We start from the raw sequence: 16258 nt of genomic DNA on the forward strand, positions 1-16258 counted from the left end.
ACCTCAGTAGGTTGTAATGGAACTGTAAGCGTTGATGGTGTAATGATCCAATTTTGTCCCATTAATTCCCTTGTATTATATCTCCTTCTAGGTAATGCTCTAACCCCATGGCTAGCAAGATAGTCAACAACATTTTGAACTTCATAAGCGAACCCCACATTTGGAGTATTTGATAGTCTTCCAGCAAGCCCTCGAGTGATGAGAATATTCACTTCTCCATTTCTCCATCCTTCGTAGCCGCTTGATAAGATGTATATATGTATATTTCTATAAAAATCAGATATAGTTAACATTGTGTCAGGGATTACATACACTAGTTGGCTTCCATGCGTGAGATCAATTTCCATTGTTGCAAAGATTGCTTGATCTCCTTGCCATCTGTTGTCACGAAATACCACTAGTAATAAAGTACCTTCTTCTTGTCGATGAAGGATTTGGATTCTAACTTGTATAATCCCCATATGAATAAATCTCATCCCGCTTCTTTGTAATTGATGAAAACTTTCTTCTTGAATGAAGGCCCGATCAACTTGATTAGTTGTCACCAAAATAGCTTCCTCTGATCTATGCATATACACCCGGTGGTGTATATCATCTCGTCTGGAATGATAAAGTACCTCAGCGGGTACTAAAGAAGCCCTTTCTTGCATAGACTGTCTTAACTGAATTTGAGGATCAATCTGTTGTTCAAGAGAATATATATAAGGTACCTGCCCTGTAATTCTTCGGGTGATTCTTTGTAGAGTTCTTTCAACATTATATCTTCTTCGTTGATTACGCCTGTAATCTCAAACTTGATCTTCAAAAAGAGGATTTTGTTCACTTGTTCTTTCAGTGGTAACAGGAGGATTTGTAGTGACCCTGGTGTTCATTGCTTCTTTTGTTCTCGGAATAATTCGTAGGGGTCTTTGAATACCAGTAGCTTCCCTCTTCCTTCTTTCACCTTTTCCTTTAGATTTAAGCCTTTAATTTTGTTAGATAATTCTTGAATAACTTCGTCAGGTAAAGATACCTCAGGATTAGCTTTTGCTTCAATCTTCTTGATTCTGTCCTCCAAACTTTCAATTTTTTCTAGTATAGTTACTAGAAGCTGGATCTGTGTATTTGCTTGCTTAATAGTAGCAATTGTTCTGCTAAGAGCGCCTTTGTAATCAGTAGGTTTACAGAAACCAAGTGAAGGTGCTTCAATTGCTTCAATTGCCTGGAGAGCTTCTTTATATGAGCTTGTTGCTTGAGTGTTGATGTAGCTCATGAAGAGGCCCACGCTTCTACCTTTTGTAGTAAGACCTCAATCTGGTTAAGCTTTCTTTTTAATTGTTTAGAATAAGTTATTACCTGGCTGGTCTCTAGCTTATGTTTTTCTTCGATTTGGAGTATGAAGCTTTTCAATTGTTCCCTAGTTAAGGGCTGGTTTTGTACTACTTCTTTAGTTAAATTTTTGATTTTCTTCCTTTAAAACCTCAATATCTTCCTGAATTTGCTTAAAATTCTTAAGGTTCACTCTATTAGAGAGACTCAATCTATCAAATATGACTGCTTTATTATTATTGAAGCTGATGGCTGTATGGAAGGCTGGGGTGGAATTTGCAAGTGGAAACCAAAGAAGTATGATTCTAACTCAGCGGAGAAGATTTGTGCATATTCAAGTGGGAAATATAACCCACTAAAATCAACAATAGATGATGAAATTCATGCGGTGATGAATAGTCTCAATAGCTTCAAGATATACTATCTTGATAAATCAGAGCTGATTATTCGCACGGATTGCCAAGCTATTATAAGCTTTTTCAATAAGTCTGCACAAAATAAACCATCTAGGGTTAGATGGCTGGCGTTCATAGACTTTATTACTGGATTTGGCATTGAGGTCCAATTTCAGCATGTAAACGGTAAAGATAATTTATTAGCTGACGCACTTTCTTGACTTGTGTGTTCTTTGATAGGGCCATAGACTCCTGCGGCAAAGGATCTTCTAATACTAGTCCAGATCGAGGAAGCCTTACTACAGATCAAGGACAAACCCAATTCGATGGCATCCCAACACCTAGCGGGCCTTATGATCTCCTTCAACAATATGAAGAATTGGCCTGCTATACAAAAAGGACAAGTATCTATAACCAAGAAGAACATGACAAATGCTCTCATATAGCCGACATTGAGTGGACAGCAATCAAACACATCCTTAGCAGCATTAGAGAGCTTGAGCTTATCTGCCAGCTCAAGGAATCAGATTTCCGCAAAAGAAGCCACTTTCAAGGACGAGACACCTACTGGCAAAAAGCCTTACCAGCTATCAATGAAGCAAGGGTTGAATTATTCAAAGCATTCATCCACATGCAACGTACCGCACAACTCATAAGGAAAAATCCACCATGATTGACATAAAGGAGCATGGTGAGCCCAGGAATCCAAAGCTTTATGGATTGAGCCCCGGGGAGCCGTCCATGTGTTTATGCTGATAAGCTTTCTGAGTCAGCACTACAATAATAGGGTTAATAGATAAGATTCGATTGAATGATGATGGGGCCCAATGCGCACCCAGTTTATCGATTCCTTCTCTATAAAACCCCATGTTTAGTCTCATTGCAAGACATCAAGCGCTTCACGCTACAAGTCTTACTTTGAGAAACTTTGTAAGTCCGCTGTTTTATTTTCAGATCTTAGTCCTGTATTTCTTTCTAGTGTCTTGTACATTATCTAAGGTTTGAAAATATTATTTTGGCCTACCCCAATTTTATGGTATCGAGCAAGTTCTAATGGCTGAGTAACTTGTTTGTTCTAAGGTATTTAAGGAATGCATGTTTGATAACCTTTGTAAAATATGGAACCTCAGTTATTTGCTAAAACTGGCTAAGCGATTTTTCTTTAAAGGCTTGGATATTAAACTGTGATAAAGCGACCGAGGAACGACGAGTGGATTGCAAAAGGGTAGGTCCTAACTTGGTAAGTCTTGGTGCCAAGATACTAAGGGCACACCTACATGAGCAAGAAAGCTTTTAGAACCTCCTAAGCCATAAGCAGTGAAAAATCCAAGCTAATAAGGAATAAAAACTTAGTTAGTGTCTAGAGATAAATTCCAATTGAAAAAGAGACTACTTGATCGCAAACTAAGCCTTGTAGTTTTGCTTAAGGTGGATAGCCAGAAGCCTTAGGTGAGTATTATTGGTGGATAGCCAGAAGTCAATTTACTCGAGAAAGGATCTTTATGTCTAGACGATGGGAAATAACCATACAAGAATGGTATGCAAAAGCACCAACTGTAAATCTTGAATACCTTGATTTAGCAAAAACAAAGCCAACCGTTAAATAATCGCAAATCCTAGTTTAAGCTCTTCGTCTCTGTATTAACCAATATTTTTTTGGTCCGATTTCTTCGATTTTTATTTGGAAATTCGATCGGCTTAATTTGCCCAAACAAATTTCGATTTATTTGATTTCAGATAATTTGATTGGGTCGGTTTGGTTTTGACTAAATGTTCAACCCTATTCTTTATTATAGGTGCGATAAAGAGGCATCAACACTTAATTTGGTCTATCATCTTAATCAATAATTTTCTATTCAAGACCTAGACAATACTTTATTCATATTTAGCATTAAGGCCTAGGCAATACTTGGTTCTAGATCTTTAAGATTTCCAAAGTGATTTGAGCTGATAGGAATCAATATTTTCACATATTTACCTAGTTCTATTCATTTTAAAGTTTTACATTTAAATTTTATATTTCATATTAGTTATAGAACCAATGAGTTCTATTGGCCATCATGTTTGTAATCTTCATGAATTAGTGGCCAACCCTAAGAAAAAACATAATCATCAACTTTCAAAATTTCCTGTTGTTTTCAACAAACTTATCTAATCTCATATCGTAGTTTTACTATTTCGCAATGTTAATAGTTGTTTGTCTTATATTTCATTAAAAGTGATCAATAATTAAGGTATATTAAATTATTAATTTTAGACTGTCTCTTATGTTATGAGTTTCTATTAATAGATCAAATTATTTCATTTTATTTCTATAATGAGCCAATAAAGTATTACATATAAATTATTGGTTAAGGTTTTTAGTCTAAACTCATTATCTCACCATTCATATCCATCATAAAATAATTTAATTTTTTTAATAAAAAGTTTAAACATGAAATGTTGCCAACTTTGATTTTTTTGCTTATGTAGATTTAGAAAATCATTGAAAATTTCAATTTATTATAAATTTAAATTTTACTTAACGAATATAATTCTACACTAGAATTTATCAATTTTATTAAAAAAAAAAAAAATTGCACAAGTTCTCTTATCCTACCCCGCTGCATCCAGCCAGGTTCAGTACGTTCATATATCCGACAAAAATCCAACTCAGACAGCGCATAAATCGAGTGGGCCCAGAGAAGTGATCCCAAAATGTTTTTTTAGTAAATAATTTCTTTTTCTGGAACACACTGAATTTAAAGACCAAATTCGTTTAATCTTTTCCTTATCAATCGTAGTCCCAACAAATCCTGCGTTGCTTAAAATCCACTGCACTTTTTTCCATTAGCTCGGATCGTAATTCACTCGCCGGCGGAGTGTACGAGCAATGGAAATGGCAAGGAATTGCGATCGGGAGACGGAGGAGGCGGAGGCTGGAGGTGGCGGCCGCAATAGTAGTATCCACGGTGATGTCCTTGAGGAGGTCGTCTCCCGGGTCTCCGCCCTCGACCTCCTCCACGTCTCCCGTGTCTCCAGAGGCTGGCGGACCGCCGCTATCTCCTCCCTCCTCTGCCGGCGACGCCCGCCCTGCCTTCTCCTCCGCCTCCAGTCCCGCCGCAGAGCCTCCGCGCACGTGTACGACCCCATCTCCGGCGCCTGGAGGGATGTTCCTATCCCGCCCGAGGCGAGCCTTCACGGGCTCGATGCGCCGCGCGTCGCCGCGCTCGCGAGCTCTCTCTCTGGCGGTCCCCGCTTCTACGCGCTCTCCTCCTCCAAGCTCGCCCTCGCGGCCGACCCGCTCGGCACCGCTTGGCGCGACCTGGAGCCGCCGCGTTGCTGGCGTACGGACCCGACCGTCGCCCTCGTGGGCACCCGCCTGGTGGTGGCCGGCGGCGGATGCGCGCTCGAGGGCAACGCAGGCTCCGTCGAGATGTGCGACGCGTACGGGGGCGGAGGAGGCTGCTGGTGGGAGCCGTGCGAGGCGATGCCGGAGGCGTTCAGATTGTCGCCGGCGATTTCGGCCGCGGCGTCGGAGCGGCGGCTCTATGTCGTGGAGAGGCAGCCGCCGTTCGGCGCTAGCTGGTTCGATACGGAGACGAGGCGGTGGGGTCCAACGCGGTCGCTGAGCGTGCCCGACCCCACCGCTCGCCACGTGGCGATCGGGTTCTCGAACGGACGGCTGCTTTTGGCGGCGGCGGGCGGGAGTGGGATGGGGTGGGGGTGGGCGGCGGAGAGCGTGCGGGTGTGGATGGTGGAGGAGGAGACGCTGGAGGTGGCATCGGAGGAAGTGGTGGCGGAGATGCCGAGAGAGATGGTGGCTGCCCTGGCCGAGGATGGCGGCGGCGGGTGGGGGTTGCCGTCGATTGGGTTCTTGTGCGAGAGTGATTTCGCTTACTTCTACAACCCTGTCTATTTGAAGGAGTTCTTCCTGTGCGAGCAGCAGGCCGCAGGCGGCAGCGGCTGTCGGTGGCAGCGGGTTGAACCGCCAGCGTGCGTGGAGCAGCGACCCATTGATAAGGTGGCGCTCGGATGTTGCCAAAATGGGAGTAGACTGTATTTAAGTTAAAATAATCAAATAAAGCATATTAGGACATCTCTTATAAGGGATATTTGGAGAAAATATTTCTCTAAATATCTCCCTCTCTCATATATCTCCCATTGTGGGGATATTTGAAAGGAGAATAGAAATCATCAGGCACAACTTTGTGCTTGGTGATTTCATTGTGGTGGCATGAAAGTGGGCCCCACAAGTTGTAATTGAGAGATAAAAATATTTGTTAGGTGGGGTTCATAAATATTTTGTTGAGGGGATATTTTATTGTGAGATTTGAGATATTTGATAAGTGAGATATTTGATTGATGATATGAAAACGAGCCCCATAAATATTTAGAAGAAATATCTGGTGTCATTGTGGATACTCTAAGACAATAAATAAACAAGACAAGTAAACTCAACTCAAATTTTATCTGTGTTCAAAGTTATTTAATAAAATATTTAAGTCATCTTTTATATATATATATATATATATATATATATATATATATATATATATATATTTTGTGATAAATATATATACATGGACATTTTAATAATATCATATATATATACATGCATGTATATATTTTGGTTGATCAAATTCTGACCATTTAGAAATGCCCAATAAATTAAATAGTAAAATAGTTATTGAAGTTTGATTTCGTTTTTTTCACGAGCTTCAATTTTATTCTCTTAGATATTATGTTTGATCATGTCCGAGTGTTGAGTCGATGAACGCTGGGGATGTGACATTTCTGTTGACTGGTCGAAGGCTCCAGAGACGTAGATCCCTTGCCGCCGCGGACCTGCAAACACAGTGCCGAGCCGAGGAGGGGTTCCTCGGCGATGACCCTCCGACGCTCAAGTCAAACTTTCGGTAGCAAGAAAGAAAGAAGTATAGTAGAGGCGAGAACTGTAGCTACAGTAAAGATGTAAACATACCTCCGTCGAAACTTGGGGGTCCTTATATAGGGCTCCCCAGAGGCGCATGTACACTCCCCCGAGACGTGCACACCCCTCGAAGCATACCCGGAATGGGTGTCTCAGGAAAGCGTGTCTGACACCATACCTCAATAGTACGAGCATATCCCTGATGCGACAGTGGAAGTTTCTACCGTACGATTCTTTGTTCGACTAAGCTGCTGGCCATGCCTCTTATCGGCGACACTGGTTCCTAGGAAGATCTCGCCACCTGCTCCCTCTATCTTTTACTAGGTCGAGTGGAGGAACCACTCGGCTGGCGTCTTTCCTGGGTCGAGCGGAGGAACCACTCGGCTAGTACCTTTCCCGTGCCGAGTGGAGGCCCGTCGGCTGACGGCCTTCAGGCGGATGCCCGTTCGACCGAATGCCGTGGCTACTATTGGCCGAGCGGGATGGCCACTCGGCCTCTATTCCTTCTTGCCTTGTCTTATGAGCGTCGGAAACTCGGCGTCAGGCCGAGCTATCGAGATATCGAGTCGGCTAATCCTTCTATTGATCAAGAAGGTAACCCCCGCCCGGGTCGAACGTCTGCCGAGTGCTGATCATTTTGACCTTTTGCCAGATGGGTCCCCTCCTCTTACCACCGGATCACATGCCTTCCCTTCAAGTCTAGTCGAAGGAGGCTGAAAGTCTGATTGACTGGACAAATAGTCTGGCGAGTGGTTGGCGGGTCAGCCTATTGAATGAGTGGGACCCCCGCTCGCTCTCCATAAGACTGATCTTTCTCCTCCGGTTGGCGATTCGCGCCTCTGCACTTGACTATTTTGGATAATTTTCCTTATCTCTGTTGGAGGGGCGTGGGTCGATCATCTAATGCTGACGCCGTCCAAATCTTCTCGTGATGTGTGCCAATCTATTCCATTAATGTAACACCCACGAAATTATAAGATAAGTATATGAGTGTTATTTTCTTTAGAGCACTTGACTATTTTGGATACTTTTCCTTATCTCTATCGGAGGGGCGCGGGCCGATCAGCTAATGCTGACGCCGTCCAAATCTTCTCGTGATGTGTGCCAATTTATTCCATTAATGTAACACCCACGAAATTATAAGATAAGTATATGGGTGTTATTTTATTTAGAGCATAAAAATAAAAAGAATAAGAGAAAAGGAAAAATAGAAACCAAAATAGAATAAGAAGAGGTGAGGTCAAGGATTGAACCTTGAACCTCCCACAAGTAATAGAGTTAAATTAGTGGATGGAACCACTAGAGTAATGAATGATAAGTGAATAAAAGAGAATGGAATTGGTAGTTAAAGGAGAGAAGATGGTTAAGTAAAAGAACAAGAGAAAATCAAATTTGCTTACCTTCTCTTCCTCTTGGTTAAGAGAAGAAGCAAGCAAAAGATAAATTGCCTACTTCCCTCCCTCTCTCTATTTTCGTGGGATTAAAGGAATGAGGGAAAAGAGGAGTTGAGGGAATGAATGAAGACATGCTTCATTTACAAAGGAATAAATAGGATTCGGAGAAGAAAAGCAAGAGATTTAGTTCTTCTTCTTCCTCCTTCCTTCTGCTTCTTCATTCTCCACCGAAACCAAGAGCCCCTCCCTCTCCTTATTCCAAAAGCTAGGCTAAGTTTCCTCTCCAAGAAAACTAAATTACAAGAAGAAGCCTTCAAGATCTACCCCTTCCAAGCAAGAGAAACAAAAGGAAGTACAAGAAGAAGAAGCTCTCTCCTTCCTTTGCACCTAGGGCACCTTTTTCCTTAAGAAAAATCACAAGCGAAAGGATGTAAGTATCCCCTCACCTGTGGTACAAGTAGTTCATAGGTGCTTTCCTTTATGAAAATAGATTTCTAAAAACTTAAGGTGTGATCCATGGTAAATTCGGCCAACAAGAATAAGACCCTTAGGAAAAATTAAGTCATAAATATGCTCACCATGATTTTTATGATATGTACTTTTTTATAAGAGATTTGTTTAGTATTCTCATACTTGTATGTTGCTTAGAATTAAGATTTCTCTCCTTAAAAACTCTCGGCCAAGACAAAATTAAGGACCTAAGAGAACTTAAAACCTAAACCAAGCATGACATGATTTTCCTTATGCCAAGATATGAAGTTAACATGATATTTATCATTCTTGTATGTTGATTGGAACTGTATTTCATGCTCATGAGGTTTCGGCCATAACAAGTTTAAGGGCCTAGGAAACTTAGAACCTAACATAATTATGCTCATGATGTTCCTTGTAATAATTGCTATGAAATTGATTTAGGGTTCCCATGCTTTTATGACACTTGAAACCTAGTTCCAAGCTTTACAAGTTTCGGCCATAACAAGTTTAAGGGCCTAGGAAACTTAGAACCTAACCTAATTATGCTCATGATGTTCCTTGTAATAATTGCTATGAAATTGATTTAGAGTTCCCATGCTTTTATGACACTTGAAACCTAGTTCCAAGCTTTACAAGTTTCGGCCATAACAAGTTTAAGGGCCTAGGAAACTTAGAACCTAACCTAATTATACTCATGATGTTCCTTGTAATAATTACTATGAAATTGGTTTAGGGTTCCCATGGTTTTATGCCACTTGAAAACCTAGTTGCATACTTAATAACTTTCGGCCGTGACATGTTTAAAGACATAGGAAGCTTAGAACCCAAACTAAACATGCTCAAGATGTTCCTTGTGATAAATGTTATGATATTAGTTTAGGGTTCACATGCTTTCATGCTACTTGTAACCTAGAATTGTGCTTACTAGGGTTTCGGCCATGATAAGTTTACAAGCTTAGGAAACCTAGAACCTAAACTAACCATGCTCATGATGTTCCTTATGGTATATGATATGATATTAGTTTAGGGTTCACCTGCTTGTATGTTGATTGTAACAAAATGTGATGCATGATAAGTTTCGGCCATGACATGTTTAAAGACTTAGGAAGCTTGGAACCCAAACTAAACATGCTCAAGATGTTCCTTATGATATATGTTATGATATTTATTTAGGGTCCCCATGCTTTCATGCTACTTGTAACCTAGAAACATGCTTGATAGGTTTCGACCATGACAAGAATAAAGGCTTAACTTAGAACCCATGTTAAACATGCTCATGATGTTCCTTATGATATATGATATGATGATGATTTAGGGTTCATATGCTTTTATGGTGCTTGTTAACCTAGTCAACAACTACATGTTTCGACCACTTCATGATATTTGGGTTAGAGACCCAATTATGAAATTCTATGTGTCTCACATGCAATGCTTCATGATATGATAAGAATATGCTATGCTTCTATGCTCATTTATGTATGCTTATGACCTATGCATGATGATAACCCGTATGATGTGTTATGTGCCCAAATTCATGATGTGCTGTGTGCCCAATTATGCATGCATTTATGATGTGCTATGTGCCCAAATTCATGATGTGCTGTGTGCCCAATTATGCATGCGATCATGATGTGCTGTGTGCCCAAATTCATGATGTGTTGTGTGCCCAATTATGCATGCTTTATGTTATACCTAAGAGTTGCTTCCCTATTAATTGGGACTAAGAGCACTCTTCATGATATGAAAAGAAATATAATATGCATGATATGATAAGAATTATGATATGTATGACATGCTACTTTACTTTTTATGGCTTGTACCAAGGGTGAGCTCCATAAGCGCCCCGGGGTTGATGAACTAAGAAACGGGTCTCGTTAGGGATGAGCTCCTAAGTGCCCCTAGGTCGATGGACTAAGAAACGGGCCTAGTATGTATGCCTTGTATGATTCGAGACTTGCTACCTTGGACCTACATAGGACGCGCGCATTTATGTATGTGGTACAAGCCGGGGCCCTAATCATGTTGAGATTATGTTTATGTATGTATGTAATAAGTTTTCAAAAGTCATGTTGCATATATTTTTCATGATGCATGTTTTCGAAAGTCATCTCGCATGATACTTATGACTATGTTATGTTATGCTAGGATGCACTTTATGATTATCACTACAAGAAAAACCCTCATAGACATCGGTGGAACAACAACAGTTTCAAGCAAAAACCGATGTCTTTGAATATTTTACACCGGTTTTTTCAAAAACCGGTGTCTATGAGCACAGATTTTCGCTCATAGACATCGGTTTTTTAGCCGATGTCTATGAGCACCTTTTTTTTTGTTAATAGACACCGATTTTAACAGCGGTTTTTAAAACCCGGTGTTAATGAACCAAAAAAATAAATAATTTAATTTTTCCACCAGCCAAAATTTACAATATTTCACAAAATTCCCTCCAAACTTAAACCAATATCGCGCCCCTTCTCTCACCCTAAATCTAAACCTAAACCTCCGACCATCTCTCAGCCTCATCTCCCTCTTCCCCTACTTGGATCTCTTCCCCTTCCTGGATCGATGCCCCTTCCTCTCCCTTCCTCTCTCGATTAGGATCAAAACCACCTGCTTCGGTCCTAAACAAAATCGCAGCATAAATCGTTCCAGCCTCCTCGTCCAATCCTCTCTTCCTCCTCCTCCTGCCTCTCTTCGCTCTTCCCGGCTAAGGTAGGGGCCGACGAGATCGCATCGAAGCACTTGATTCATTCGATTCCGGTTCCCGTTCGCGAAACCAGTTTCTTTCGATCGAGGTGATGGCGGACGCGCAGATGGGGAGACGGAGACCTTCGCGTTCCAGGCGGAGATCAACCAGTTGTTGAGTCTCATCATCAACACCTTCTACTCCAACAAGGAGATCTTCCTGCACGAGCTGATTAGCAACGCCTCGGATGTGAGACATCGCTGCTTTCATGTTGCTGCTCCCGTTTTTTCCCCTGTGTTGTCGTTGCTGAAGCAAATCGTGTGACTGCAAGCACTCGATAAGATCCGGTTCGAGGGTCTCACCGACAAGAGCAAGCTGAACGCCGCACCTTGTCACATGGTCTGGCACCAAGGAGTTCATGGAGGCACTAAACCTCTTCCAACTCGCGTTGCCTCCCTCTCTCAAGCGCCGGTGAAGATTCAGTCGCTTGCCCAATAAACATCTTTTCATGTGGGAGGACGAGTCAGTTATGTGACGCCCTGAAGCGTCCCGAAGATCCGTGGGAGGATGGACTAACGTTGTCGTTGGGTGCCAATCACACCTCTTCTTTCGCCGCTATAGTTACATGGAATCTAGAGGTCAAGGAGTATTTTCACATGATCTCTGAAGCTGAACGCCATATCCAGATTTCTAAATTGCCCACGCATCCTTTTTCCTATTTTTATATTCGTTCGAACACTCTTAAATCCACAATTAATGCAGTTATTGAGAAACTATAAGTGCCATTCTAAAGTAATGCAACAGGTACAAGTATCTGAAGAAAGAAGACAAGGTCATCCGTGTCCTCAGCCTGGTCTTGAACAGGTTGTGTTTGTTGAAAGTTCTGAACCACATATGCTTGAGGCGGCATTATTCCGTTAGAAACGGATGCAACTGGCGCTACTTAGAAAGCGTTGGATTATCATAATCTGGATTACGAAGACGGTTTGTAGGATCTCAGATACTCAAGGATCTGCCACCAAATACAGAATAGTCAGCTGACAGAGCACCGATGTGGCTTGGATTGGCCGGTAATAGGATTTTTCACTGGCAAGATAAGTCTGCGCGTCTCATGGTGGCATTTATCTTTTGTGCTTTTATCCTTTTTTCTATATTAATACTTATATCACCTGGTAGTTTATCCATCTGCTAGATGGATTCTTTTCTCTACTTATAGAGATTATTTTCCTATCAAATTATTTCGCAAGCATGATAATTGGATTTCATTACTTCATATGCGTTACACTTGCTTGCATTAACCTTGAGAAGCATGACTTTCAAATCTAGATGCTAATTTGTAAATCTTGAAAAAAGCATCAAAATGCTTGTCCAAAAACCATTGCGCTACTGTTTTTTTTGGTGAAATTGGGCCTTAGTCAAGCTATGTATTGGTTGCAGTAACCTTCTGATCACTTGGAAGCTATTGAAACATTATGAGTTTGGCAGCCAGTGTTATTCTCTATTGTTGTTATTATTCTCTAATTGTTCCTCAATATGCACTATATATGTTATCGACAGAGAGTGCTCATTCCATAATAAAACGTTTGGTTTGTTTAGCTGAATGCAAATGTTAATATATCGATCATTAGATTATTTATGTGGAAGCATGTGAGAGTGGCAGTATCTTTGAAGGTTTAATGCCAGAAGACCTTAATGTATATGTGACAACGACATCCAATGTTGTTGAAAGCAGCTAGGGAACTTCTTGTCCTGGGATGGATCCTCCACCACCACCACCGGAATATATGACTTGCCTTGGTGACTTGTATAGCGTTGCATGGATGGAAGACAGGTTTGAGTTTTATACCTAAACAAGTCATATCTGTTGTCAAGTTCAAAAGGTCTAAACATTTTATTGCATTTTATTTATTTTTTTTCATGTTAATGGGCTGACATTAGATTGTTTGGTTCCGCTAAGGAATTTTTTTTTTAAATGTATTTCCTTCTTCAGTGATTTTGTTTCTTTTGAGATGAAACAACAAAGAGGCACTGAAGTACAACAAATTGGATTAGAGCATCGAATCCAAGTTCAATTGTTGAATTTTCTAATTAGTAACTTAGTTTTAATTACAAGATGTTAGTGCATTACAGAATAGCTACACTTTTAAGTCTTGCTAATGACATAGCTTTATTTGTTTAAAATTTCCCCAAGAAAATTTTGCTTCGGACATTAAATGCTTTTTACCTTTTACTCTTCTCAAAGCCATAACTTGGTCTTTCTTGAAAAACTTTGTCAAGAAATTAGCGTGTGGTTACTGTTGTCACAATAACAGAATGTAAATTTTACTGCTGCAAAAGTCATATCTTGGTTCTTAATTTTGACACAGCCTGGTGTGCTAACTCATTTAAAAGATAAAAGGAGCCAGAACTTCCATTTGTAATGGTATTCCTGTTTTTAAGGGTAGAAATCCTCCAAACATAGGAGCCTTTTCAATATGATGGCATTGCTAACCTTCTAATTATATTTATGGCAGTGAGAATCACAATCTAAAGGATCGAACTCATCGGCAATCTAATTTTTGGATCGGATGTTGCACCTTTAGTCCTCAAAACCGTGAGGCCATCTGGTCAGGCTCTGGTTGATGATTGGGTTTGCTTGAAAACAGTGGTAAATATTGTGCTCTAGCGTATTCATCTTCACAATCTATTTTATTAAACATGACCATGTGTTAACAAAAAACCTTAGGTCCAAGCATTCGAGTTGCATTGTGGATCGCTCACTCAATATGGCATGAAGTATATGCGAGCTTTCGTAAACATATGTAACGAGGTGTCTCGAAGGATGGGATGGAAGAAGCTTGTGGTAATGTCTGTGGAAGCTACAACTCAGCTAAGTGGAGTCCCTTTATCCATGGCTACAGTGCATGATCTTGTATCTCAAAATTGCACGTCTAGTGCAATGTAAGCTCATCAGTGCTCATACATAAATATATACACACTGGCAGTAGGAATAGTCATATGCTTACTTAAACTTGTTCAAGGGTGTTGTTTCAGATAGTTATATGCAATTTTGAAAGCTGGAAATGGTAAAGATGCAATTTTGAAAGCTGGAAATGGTAAAGATTCAGTATGCAGTTGGTCTCAATTAGTTCGGATATGGTTTGTTGGTCGAGTTTTTACTTAAATTCAACTATTATTTTATTAAAGCTTCTTTTATGGTTCTTTAGCATCAAGAGGTTTACCTTGTATTGAAACTTTTGTTGCATATATTTCTTGATTCATAAATTTTCAGTGTATATTTCTAATACTCTTGAGTAAATTCCATTAATGCCTCCTTATTGCAAGATACTAGTTTCAGTGAATCTAACTTGTTATAATTTTTCCATTTTGTCATAACCAGATTGAAAGTTGCTGATACTTTACCTCCCTTAGGAATCATCATTAGCAGAGTTACCTTTGTGGGTCATGATCCATACATATTTCTTAGAAGAATTGCACGATATTTCATCCAATATCATCATAGGGAAGCAAAATATCAAATTTTGCAGATAATTTACTTCTGTGATCCCGCAATGAGTTGTATTTGTATCATATGTTTATTTGCAGATTTGTACTTGTAGGTATGAATATAGATGGGCGGATGGTGTGCAAATAAAGAAACCTATTGAAGTCTCAGCGCCAAAGTATGTTGAGTACCTGATGGAGTGGATTGAAGTTCAGCTCGACGATGAATCTATTTTCCCTCAAAAGCTCGGTAGAGCCTGTCGATCCAAGTGTTCAATTAATCATTCTTCTAATACAACAACAACTAAGGGAGCTTAAATTGTTGATCTTCATTATCTGATGTTTTTTTTGTAGGAACACCTTTTCCTGCAAACTTCAAAGACGTCGTGAAGACAATATTCAAGCGGTTGTTCCGTGTTTACGCACACATTTATCACTCTCATTTCCAGAAGATTGTGAGCCTCAAGGAAGAAGCACATCTCAACACCTGCTTCAAGCATTTCATTCTTTTCACTTATGTAAGTGCCTACCTCCGCTTAAAATTTCATTGCTTTCGTCAACCTTTCATACCCATTTGAGAATCGACATGTTCGTGTTATTGTGATGCAGGAGTTTGGGTTGATCGACAAGAAGGAAATCGCCCCGCTGCAGGAGCTGATTGAGTCCATCGTTCTATAAGTTTGTTGCTAATCTAAAGCACTTAAATGATCTTTCAGGTAATCAATCTTATTTCACTGCTAAGTTTCTCTCGAGTGGCTTGTATGTTGATGATGCATTGTTTATTACACATAATTAATGAGTAAATATTAATATGATTTTGTGTGACCCACCTCCACCACCTGTTCCTTGTGGCTCTGAATCAAGAAATTTTGCTGCCACACCTCCCGCCCTCTGCCAGCGTGGTGAGGGCTCGAGAGAGAGAGAGGGAGGCAGAAAGCGGTAGAATTGTATCATTAGAGTAAAATTTGAATCCTATGAGGACGCTTGGGGCTGGCAGTGGAGAAGGCACTTGGAGTGAGGTTACATTGTTGCATCTTTACCATTTCCATCTTTCAAAATTACATCTTTACTAATATATTATTTATGTGTTTTTACAGTTTACAAATCTCAACTACTCTAGAGTTGAAATTGATGAAGTGCGGTTCGATTGGGCGGAATGCATGCTAGATTACATTTGAAGTGCGGTTCTACCTTGATGTGTTGTTAAAAGAATGTTCTATCTTGATTTTGATATCTATTAGCTAGCTTTTGATGTAAAAAGAATGTTTGGGTATTTTATGGATACTGTTGTAAGAAGATTATTTATATAATTTGTGAATATTTGTGTATTTTATGGATATTATTGAATGAAGAATATTTGTATAATTTGTAAATATTTGTGTATTTTTTTTGTTATTGTCGGTTTTAAAATCAAATTTGTGCTGTTAAAAAATATACATATTACATCGGTTTTCCACCGCTGCAAAATCGGTGTTATTAACTAATATTACATCGGTCATTTACCGCTGCCAAAACTGGTGTTATTAACATACAATATTACATTGGTTTTACACCGTTGATGAAACGGTGTCGTTAAGTGATACTACACCGGTTAATAACCGAT

The 16258-nt window shown here is 40.1% G+C and overlaps 2 protein-coding genes across 2 annotated transcripts; both read left to right on the forward strand.

The window, feature by feature from the left end:
• Positions 1-4461: 4461 nt before the first annotated feature.
• LOC122053958 (F-box/kelch-repeat protein At1g23390-like) lies at positions 4462-6032 on the forward strand. Its single transcript, XM_042615847.1, has one exon. It carries the CDS (start codon positions 4576-4578, stop codon positions 5752-5754), a length of 1179 nt encoding a protein of 392 aa, XP_042471781.1. The 5' UTR covers positions 4462-4575; the 3' UTR covers positions 5755-6032.
• A 7961-nt stretch (positions 6033-13993) lies between these two features.
• On the forward strand, positions 13994-15468 carry LOC122050567 (MOB kinase activator-like 1A). Its single transcript, XM_042611463.1, has 5 exons — positions 13994-14112; positions 14552-14609; positions 14758-14905; positions 15010-15173; positions 15265-15468. The coding sequence occupies exons 1-5, from the start codon at positions 13994-13996 to the stop codon at positions 15331-15333; spliced, it is 558 nt and encodes a 185-aa protein (XP_042467397.1). The 3' UTR covers positions 15334-15468.
• Positions 15469-16258: the final 790 nt, after the last annotated feature.

Source organism: Zingiber officinale, chromosome 3A (genome assembly GCF_018446385.1).
Source record: "Zingiber officinale cultivar Zhangliang chromosome 3A, Zo_v1.1, whole genome shotgun sequence".
In the NCBI taxonomy this organism is placed as follows: domain Eukaryota; kingdom Viridiplantae; phylum Streptophyta; class Magnoliopsida; order Zingiberales; family Zingiberaceae; genus Zingiber; species Zingiber officinale.

Bases quoted from the DNA above. Each gene is read 5' to 3' on its own strand.
- LOC122053958 (XM_042615847.1), top strand. From the start codon at position 4,576: ATGGAAATGGCAAGGAATTGCGATCGGGAGACGGAGGAGGCGGAGGCT.
- LOC122050567 (XM_042611463.1), top strand. From the start codon at position 13,994: ATGGGATGGAAGAAGCTTGTGGTAATGTCTGTGGAAGCTACAACTCAG. The intron at 14,113-14,551 runs GTAAGCTCATCA...TGTCATAACCAG, and splicing joins AATTGCACGTCTAGTGCAAT to ATTGAAAGTTGCTGATACTT. The intron at 14,610-14,757 runs GTGGGTCATGAT...GTTTATTTGCAG, and splicing joins TCATTAGCAGAGTTACCTTT to ATTTGTACTTGTAGGTATGA.